At 38.8% G+C, this 8,978-nt stretch overlaps 1 protein-coding gene across 1 annotated transcript; it reads left to right on the forward strand.

Moving 5' to 3' along the window:
- Positions 1-495: 495 nt before the first annotated feature.
- On the forward strand, positions 496-6,726 carry LOC144666921 (uncharacterized). Its single transcript, XM_078528359.1, has 7 exons — positions 496-1,005; positions 2,230-2,598; positions 3,301-3,468; positions 3,709-3,846; positions 4,173-4,358; positions 4,812-4,874; positions 5,107-6,726. The coding sequence occupies exons 1-7, from the start codon at positions 613-615 to the stop codon at positions 5,323-5,325; spliced, it is 1,536 nt and encodes a 511-aa protein (XP_078384485.1). The 5' UTR covers positions 496-612; the 3' UTR covers positions 5,326-6,726.
- Positions 6,727-8,978: the final 2,252 nt, after the last annotated feature.

An 8,978-nucleotide genomic window follows, 5' to 3' on the forward strand; every position in this document is an offset into this window, starting at 1 on the left:
TTTAAAATGTGAAAATAGCGGCGGCCGGCGGGGTTTAATATTGTGTTAGTATTAGCGATGATTCAGCGGGAATTGTGGCCTGCCCGTGGTGTAACTTCTATTTTCTACGACCTATTTTGCTTAACAGTGTAAAATTTCTGCCGTATTTATAACTTGAGAGGTCATTTTCCCTCTTTTTAGTTAAGAAAAAAGGGACGTATAAACACGACGCTAAATTTCTTCGATCAAGCATGAAAACTTCCGCTGTACGACAAAGAGATTTGATAGATAAATAATATTACAAAATTTAAAAAAAGCTTAGGTTGAGTAAGGAGAAAAGAAACTTAGTGAATACTTCTTTTATAACAATAATTGAAAACTAGAATGGAAGTTTAGATTTTCAAAGTTGGTTGAAAATCAACACTGGCGTCGATGGAAAGTCCCGATCGGGGCAAGCCCGCAGGGACTTTACCCCGCATGATAATGTTCACGCGCTTGTCCATCAGGGAATTTCCCTGTGATACCGCATAAAAGGGAAGGACACCAAGGTAACCCAATCATTACATTGTGTTTGTAGTTTAGAGGACAAACTCGGCAAATCGTTACAACCGACAATCGTTTCTGGTTTAAAAAATGTCAGAGCAGGTTAATATCGAGGCTTTAACGGCCGAAAATCAACGTCTTCGCCAGACGTTATTCGTGATGGTCACAGACAGAAAGAAGATGGCGTCAAAACTTACGGGAGTTCAAAACCTGGGACTGCAGCTACAAAAGAAGGAACAAGAGAATAAGACTCTTCTAGAGAAAAATGAACGGTTGGAAGGGTCTCTAGCAAGAGCAGAGAACAGAATAACGCAGTTAAGTCTTCAAATGGGTAACGGGCAACAGTCGGGTAGTCAAGGCGCCATTGTTACTCCTGGCGTATCAAAGAAAGTTTTGGAAGCTTTAACTCGCGATAATACGAAACTAAAGCAGGCCTTGGATCATTTAACAAACAAAGGACCGGCTGGAGTCGACTTGGCAGTGGTAAGTGCTACATAAAGTTAGATTTTCGTTTTAAGAAAAATTGCGCCATTTTGTTTACGAACGGCGGAACTAGTGAAGCGGAGAGAAATATAAGCTTAATTATGTTTTGCACCATCATTGTGACGATTAGTTTATGTCAAGTTAGCAAAAGCACTCAGGAAGAAAAGGAGAAGCAATGCATTTTTTCTGAAGCAAATATTTTAGCTACAGTGAGCAAATTCATCATTTTCCGTTTCGTTTATTATATTTCGGGAATTTTCCCTTGCCATGCATGCCCGACCCCTACGCGACGGGTCTGCAGGCGGGCACGCATTGATAAAATATGCTTCTGTAAGCACCTTTCAGGTTTGCACGTATGATGATAAATCTTACTTTTGTGAACTCTATTTAGAATCTTCGCATTCTAGACACACTGGCTGAAAGTTATTACTTTCAATAAGGAAATGTTTCGTAATTTTAATGTGCTTTCTTCGCTTCCTTATGTTAATTTTGATATTTCGAAAGTCGAAAGCGAAAGAAATTTGAATAAGTTATTGTTTAGCCGGGGATTCCCCGTTCATGTGCGTCACCTCCCGATTGGTTAAAATTCCAAGTGTTTAGCGTCACTGTGTCAAGAATGTCCGATTTAAAAACCAGATATGGTGTCCAAACACGTTTGAATACACTTTTGTTTTCTATAGAAACTGGCTAAGTCCAAGCAAAGCACAATTTCAATAAATGCTTGTGAAAGCAAAACCCTGAACTTCAATTATTTACGTTATTGCAAACAAATAAACCAGCTCTACGAGTTTCTTGGTTGATTAATTTGTGATCTGCTGCATTCTAATAGTGAAAAATATTAGTCTTGAAACTAACTTCCTCAGTGGAAAACTGATATTCCTTGAAAACGAATCAGCCCAGAGTTGAAGTGAACTTTTAGCAGATACGGAGCAACTTGTAATAGCAGTAGATGTTCGAAACTCAACTGATTTTAAGGATAGGGGAGAAAAAGATGCTAAATTAGAATGTTCATCATAACAGGAACACAAACCTGTGACATGCTTCACAGAACATGATATGTTGGTTTCTTTACACAGAAAAACAATATCAACAGACTGCTTTTTACTGACGTTGCATAAATTTTCAATTTCAAAATTGGTAAAATCTATATTCACCTGTATGCTGAATAAATAATATTGAATGAAGCATAAAATCTCATAAAAAATGTTTTTTTTACCTGCGCAGGAAAACAGAGATCTACATGAAATAATCATGACTCTAAGAGACGAAAGAGATTTGAAAAGTAATGAGGTGAACGAACTGAAACTTGCATTGGATGCTGTAAAAGACCTTAACACAGAGAAGCTGAAAAACCAAGTGCTGCGCCTCACAGCACTTGTCACAAAGCTGGAGAGGAACCTAAATGCCAAGCAAGTATTTTGCGAAACTGTGGTAACAGAGAATGAATCACTCAAGAATGACCTGCAGTCACTCAAAGATGACAGGATCTTACAATTAAGAGAAATGAAGAAGGAACTTGGTAGCCATACAAGATCCCCAGAGGTCCAAAGAATTTTGAGCCGCGTTTATGACAATCAAGATGGAGAACCAGAGGTAAACAGACTATTAGAACATTTTTATTAAAAAAATAAATGAAAAAAAGAAAAAAAAGCTATTTAATTTTTGTCACTGTATTTAGGACCGCTACGGACTGATGGTGTGCTAAGTAGGGGACACTGCAAACAAATAAATCAAATAATTGTAAATAAAAAAGAAACTTATTAAAAATCCCAACTGGCAGAAGGCTGACCAGTTTATTTACAAAGCATGGAGGAGTTGAATTTGGGATCACCAAACATAGATCCGTTTAGTGGTAGGGAGGAGGATTTGAACCCAGGACCTCCAGATTTATTTAGCATTTATTCTCACACTTGTGACCAGCACGTGGAAGAAAGGCCATTGGTTTGACTCCCATCAGGGATTTGTAATCTTTTCCTTTGTTGCATGATGCTAATCAAACGTAAACACATATCTGATTAGACATTTTAGTATGGAGTATACTGCTGTATTTTTTTAGGAGCCTTGCAGTATATTGCCAAACCTGTAGGAAGTCAAAATAAAAATGACTTATTAGAGACGTAAAAAGTCTGTTAAGATAGTTATTATCTTTACACCCCAATTTTTTTGGTTTCCTGGAGTATCATTCCATTCTATGAGGTACAAGTAGACAATTAAGTTATTTACTACGTAATGATATTTACAAAATTTCAAAACTTTCAATTTGTAAGTATTAATTATTATTAATTATTTTTATAGGAGCCTGCAACTTCAGAAGAAGTAAATAAACTCAAAGATGAGGTCAAGAAGCTTATGGATGAATTGCAGTCTAAGGGACAAGATATTGAACATCTAAAAGCTGAACTTGATAAAACAAAGGAGGAATTAACAACAGCAAAAGATATCCATACTGCTCAGCAGCAGTCTGTAAGTGAGAAATATTACTTTTTTACATCGGTGAGAACATTGACTTCTTTCAAGTGCAAAATGACTGTAAATTAATCAAAAACCTTCCGGGGTTTTCGAGTAACAACTACATATAAGTACCTATCTGCCTGTGTATCAATAGCTTTTCTCTCTTAGCTTAGCCCGCACCCCCTGACTTTTACTACAGGTACATTGTATCTTTTTGGTATTAACCTAGACCTACCTTTTTGTGTTTCTCAGCTTCAAGAAGAGCTGGAAATGCTGTCACAGCGACTACGTGTGTTGAGTGATGAACTCCGTACGGTGACGAGAGATCGTGACCAAAAAGAGGAACAGCTTAATGATCAGCAGATGGAGCGAGAACTCATGCAGAATGCAGTAAGTGTCAACATTCCATCCAGTTCTTGACGAGCGAATAAAGGACACAGAACACTTTTTGAACTCTTGCCCTTCACACCAGCCACCTTCTCATCAGTGTACTCAAATTTGTGTGGGTTACTCAATCTTCCAAATGAGGGGACCCACATGAAATTTTTCTAAGTGTACCTTTTGTAGGGGTTACAGACGGTACAGTGTACAAGTTTGTGCATGTTGTGGACACCAACCCCCCCCCCCCCCTTACAGGATGGTCTCCTAACTTGACATATTTCAAGGAATAATATTATCTGCTTTGCTAACAAGTAATTATTTTTCTTTTTGCACAGCTTGCAGGCTATGAGAATGACTTTAAGATGGAAAGACAAGAAAAAGTAAAAGCTGTGTCAGACCGTGAGCAAGTTTCACGTGAACGAGACCAAATTGTTCAACGTTATGAACAACTGAAACAGGAGCATATTGGCTTGAGGCAGAATATTGAACGCATGTACACCCAAGCTCAGGCACAACAGCAGGTAAGAATGATCAAATCCTTAGTTCTCTTCACTACATTACAGCTAATTCAGGCAGGCATTTAATGAGAATGATGCATTTGATTACCTGATCCTAATGTGTAGGGACTCTCAAGGTTACTTATAGAAAATTTAGCAAAAGCAGTGGGGAGAATTTGGATTTTTACAAGTAAAATGTTTCCAAACATGCACAGTGATGGCCATTTGGTGACATTTTTTGAGTTCCGTGCACAAGTTTCCATGCTGCAGGAAATATCTAGGCTTTGTTTAAACATTAATTCATTTTCCCTTTCCAAACAAAATGAAATTAAGCTTGGGCAGAAGCTTTCAACAGGAACCTTTGGGTTTAAGGATGAGAGCAAATTAATGGCAAGTTTTGCCTCATCTTATTTAGTTACAGTAAGTGTACAGCATATTGCATCAATCTGATTTCTTCTCTATCTGCATTGTTTACAGGCTAAAGCACCATTTAGGCCTGGCCGCACGTGTCAATCACAAGTTCAGGAGCCTTGGCAACAGGTAATTTAACAGTAAAATTCATTAATATATAGAGACGTGAGCCATCAGTTGTAAACTTTATTGCACCCTGAAGTGGACATGTAAGATTTTACTTGTGACCAGTCAAGTTTACTTGCTACGACCTTATGTACCTACTGGCATGAGAAGATAAGGTGATTAGTGTGCAAATGAGATGAAATTAGGATGATGTTCTCTGAACCACTTATTTATTTATTTGTTTATTTATTTTCAGCAAACAGCAATGAGGCAAAGAGGATTTGGAATGGAAGCATGCGCAGATGGACCTGCTGAAGATTTCACAGACTCACCGACAACTCCGCCGAAAGAAACACCGCCGCCCCCACGTCGCTACAACAGCCAAGGCAGTCAACTGCAATGCCCGAACTGCAGAAAGTTATTTCCACATGACTTGCTTGAAAACCATATGAGGGATTGTACGGGAGACGACTAGTGATGGCCAGGAGCTTACATGAGCAGGATAATGACAAGATTTTGACTTTGCTGTGTATTGACAGGGATTAAGCTAAGTGCTTGTTGACAGAGCTCTGAGAGTATTGCTAGATGACATCTGGCTGGCAGATTAAGCCAATATGGCCTTTTCAGTGTAAACATATGTTGTTTACATCACTAGCTGGCTGGCTGGAGTTGTTTGTTAGCTTGTTGGTACATCACTGTTTTTCTCGTCATTATCCTGCTCATGTAAGCTAAAAAGGATTAGGTCGTCATAAGAAGGCACTTGTCGCCTTTATCCAGGAACTTGTGCCCACTACCACTGGGTGGAGCAAAACGAGCTGCGCCAAGTTGAGATCAGCGCAAGCTTTTGAGTTGTCAAGTTATGAAGAAGGTTTAATGCTACTGCTGTGGCATGCAGCTTGCTTATTACAGACTTATAGCTGCTGCTGTTGAGTTTATTTGTTATTTGAACTGAAAACTTGAACTCAAGATTACATTGCGAGTTACAACATGAAATGACATTTTCATCATGATGAAGCTCTGCCCATTCAAGATCAATAGTGGGAGTCATGTCCTGGTCGTGGAGAAATAGTTTCAGGGTAAGTAACGTCATGCAGTAGAAGAAAGCATTGTGATGTGCCCATAGTGGGACATAGGGATACACAGATCACCTTTATCAGAAGCTTCTTTGTTCATTCATAAAAAGAAGAAAAAATATGCATAAACAATGACCTATGGCGGGGGATCGGAGGAGTTAAATTCAGATAAAGACATCAAATTAATGTTTTGGTTTCATAATGTAGTTAGGCATAGACTGAATTACGAAATGATTGATTTCTACTAGTAATGTATTGGGGAGTATCAATGAATCTCTGCGAGTAAGCAATATAGTTTTGTACTGCTTATTCCACAGAGACGATAAACTACTCCCCAATACCTGCTATTATTCACTTGTGTGTTGTAAAAAAAAGACACATTGCAAAATTTACCAAGGCTTAAATTATTTTTCGCTGCTGATAGAACTTAAAAAAAGAACAAATACACATACGGTACGCTCAAGAATTCTTAGCAAAATGTTAAGCATCAGTGTAAATATAGTGTGCATACAGGATAGTTGCTAAGCATGCATTCGATGATTATTTATTGTATAAAATAAGGGCAACTTGCTTAGCTGTAATTATGATTACTATATTTTTGGATGCCATTTTTCATTTCCAGAAATTTCTTTATACTAGTTTCGTTAGTTTCTGTTCATTGTAATATTTTTCAAATGTTGGATTGTCGAAGTCGGTGCAAACTGTACATTGATGTGAAGATTAGTATATTGTGAAATTTTGTAAAGTTACTCTTTATTTCAACTTTGTGAAAGTTTGAATGCATAATAAAAACTTTCAATATACCTTTGATAAAATTTGATACAAAGAGTGCGGAAAGGGGTCTTGAATCTGATTACGTATTTAAACACACCATGCAATAACTGGTGACACCAAGGTATGTTTGTTATGATATTTCCTGGATAAGAATCCAATTAAAACCCGAGCAGTAGCACGATGAGGAAGGGGAGGGGGGGGGGGGGAGGGGTGACTCACAAAGCTAGTTTCGGACTCTCTTATATGATTTTCAAAATAATTAAACGGATGTAAATGGAGTTGTGTAAAGGGAAATATTGATCAAGTGACGTTTTTTGCAACGCTTCAAAGAAAAGGCGTTATTCTCTATTGTTCAGATTCCTCTCTGGACAGAATTTCTACGAAATCTGGATGAATGTCATGGGTTGTTGTTTCCGGCCGCGTGGTGTCTAATTGCGCTTTTCGTTGTTTGATCTTGGCCATGCTTATGCTCTGCGCCGCGCAAATTTCAGGATCTTTTACTTTCTTCGACAAAGGTGAATTCAAAAGACTTTGTGCACAATTCCCTTGATCTGATTTGCAGCGAGGCGGTCTTTCCGCTTCTAAAAAATGTTGCCTAGTGTTTTAACAGGTTTGAAAGTGGTTCTAATGTTTTCTTTGCCGAGAACACGTCGATCTCTCTCGAAAACACCGTTTTATGTAAGAAGTTGAAGCGTAACCCCTCAGATTCCCCCCCGTGGGGGGGGGGGTACTCCCATAAATTTCGGATAGGGGTGTGCCGCCAAGGTTCTTAAACCCTGACCCTATTTAAGGATAAAGAAAGCGAAAATTGATACCCATTTTTTAGGCCCAAAACCGAAAAATGACACCCTATTTAAGGGGAGGAGAAACGTTCCGTGACGACCCAATAACGGCTAACCGCGCACGGCAAGACACAAATCTTTATAAAATCGATTTTCTAATACCTGAACTGAAAATTCAGTTTTCAGATATCTTTGTCTCGTTTAGCTGGGCGTTTATTTTAGCTAATAGAATTTAGGTACCCTATCTAAGGACCACAGCGGGAACACATTGCCAAAAGGAGCAAAAATGATACCCTATTTAAGGACCGAGAACCTCAAAAACCATACCCTATCGGGCGGCACATACCTATATAGGCCACATACGGGAGTACCCCCCCCCCCCCGGGGGGCAGATTCCCTTGATTTTCTTGGTTTTCTGGCTGTACCCACGTTACACAGAAGAGCTCAGGAGCTCGTTAAGACGTGTACGTGCTACCAAGAGTCCGTGGTTTTTGTGGAGGGAGGAAAACTGGAGAACACAGAAAAAAAACCCTCAAAGCAAGGACGAGAACCAACAACAAACTCAACCCACAAATGACACCAGGCCCTACTCTAGAGTTCGAGGGAAGATATTTGATACGATCCATCAGCCGAAAGACCGCCCCGCTGAGCGACAAGGGGTGAAAAATATAACTGACATATAGTTTTAGCTGACTACCGACAGGAGGACCCGCAAATTTTTTTTAAGAAAACGCGACAGCCTTCTGGCGGCCATTTTTGATCTCGTGTGGCGTAAAACTCCAAAATTCAAAATGCTCTATCTTAAAGACGGCGAATGCTATCGAACTAAAATCCTTCAACAAGATATATATATATATATATATATATATATATATATATATATAAGACGTCTAATAGCCAGTGAAGAATAAAAGCTCAGGGGTCTTGCGATTCTGGGTTTTAGAATTTTGATGACGCCACTTGAAAACCAAGAAAACGTAAAGATATAGCAAATCAGAATTCTAACTGTCCATTGAAAGTTTTTGTAAAAAAACCCTAAGAAAACTCGGTCTTTGGGCAAGTCTCTTAGTAGCCTAGAGTCGATTTCAATACCATTGTCACTAAGGTATGCTCCTCTTGTTCCCTTCGGTTTTTTTGGAAGGGGGGTTAGGCCCGGAAAAGCGCCCTGGGGACAAGGTTGGGTCTGTGGATATTCCAGCATTCTCATAAGAAAACAGAACATTTAGGGACGGACCATCAGAAAAGTAATAGAGGTGGCCCATAGATATATATACATACATATAGAACTTCATGAAAAAGCTTGGAAAGAAAACCGTTTGAAAGTCAATATCTTTAGTACCACTTTGCATTTGTGTTAAGACTTAAAGCGTGTCGACTTGTATGTAAGAGACATGTATACAGTATACTGGGTGTTGTAACCAACACACTATTGCAAGATGTGGCTTTAGCTATAGAATATGCGGTACAATAACTGTACAATACTCACAACATTTATTTCA

The sequence above is a fragment of the Oculina patagonica genome, chromosome 9 (assembly GCF_052425735.1).
Source record: "Oculina patagonica isolate OP01 chromosome 9, crgOcupat, whole genome shotgun sequence".
Classification (NCBI taxonomy): domain Eukaryota; kingdom Metazoa; phylum Cnidaria; class Anthozoa; order Scleractinia; family Oculinidae; genus Oculina; species Oculina patagonica.

Bases quoted from the DNA above. Each gene is read 5' to 3' on its own strand.
- LOC144666921 (XM_078528359.1), top strand. From the start codon at position 613: ATGTCAGAGCAGGTTAATATCGAGGCTTTAACGGCCGAAAATCAACGT. The intron at 3,847-4,172 runs GTAAGTGTCAAC...CTTTTTGCACAG, and splicing joins GAGAACTCATGCAGAATGCA to CTTGCAGGCTATGAGAATGA. The intron at 4,875-5,106 runs GTAATTTAACAG...ATTTATTTTCAG, and splicing joins TTCAGGAGCCTTGGCAACAG to CAAACAGCAATGAGGCAAAG.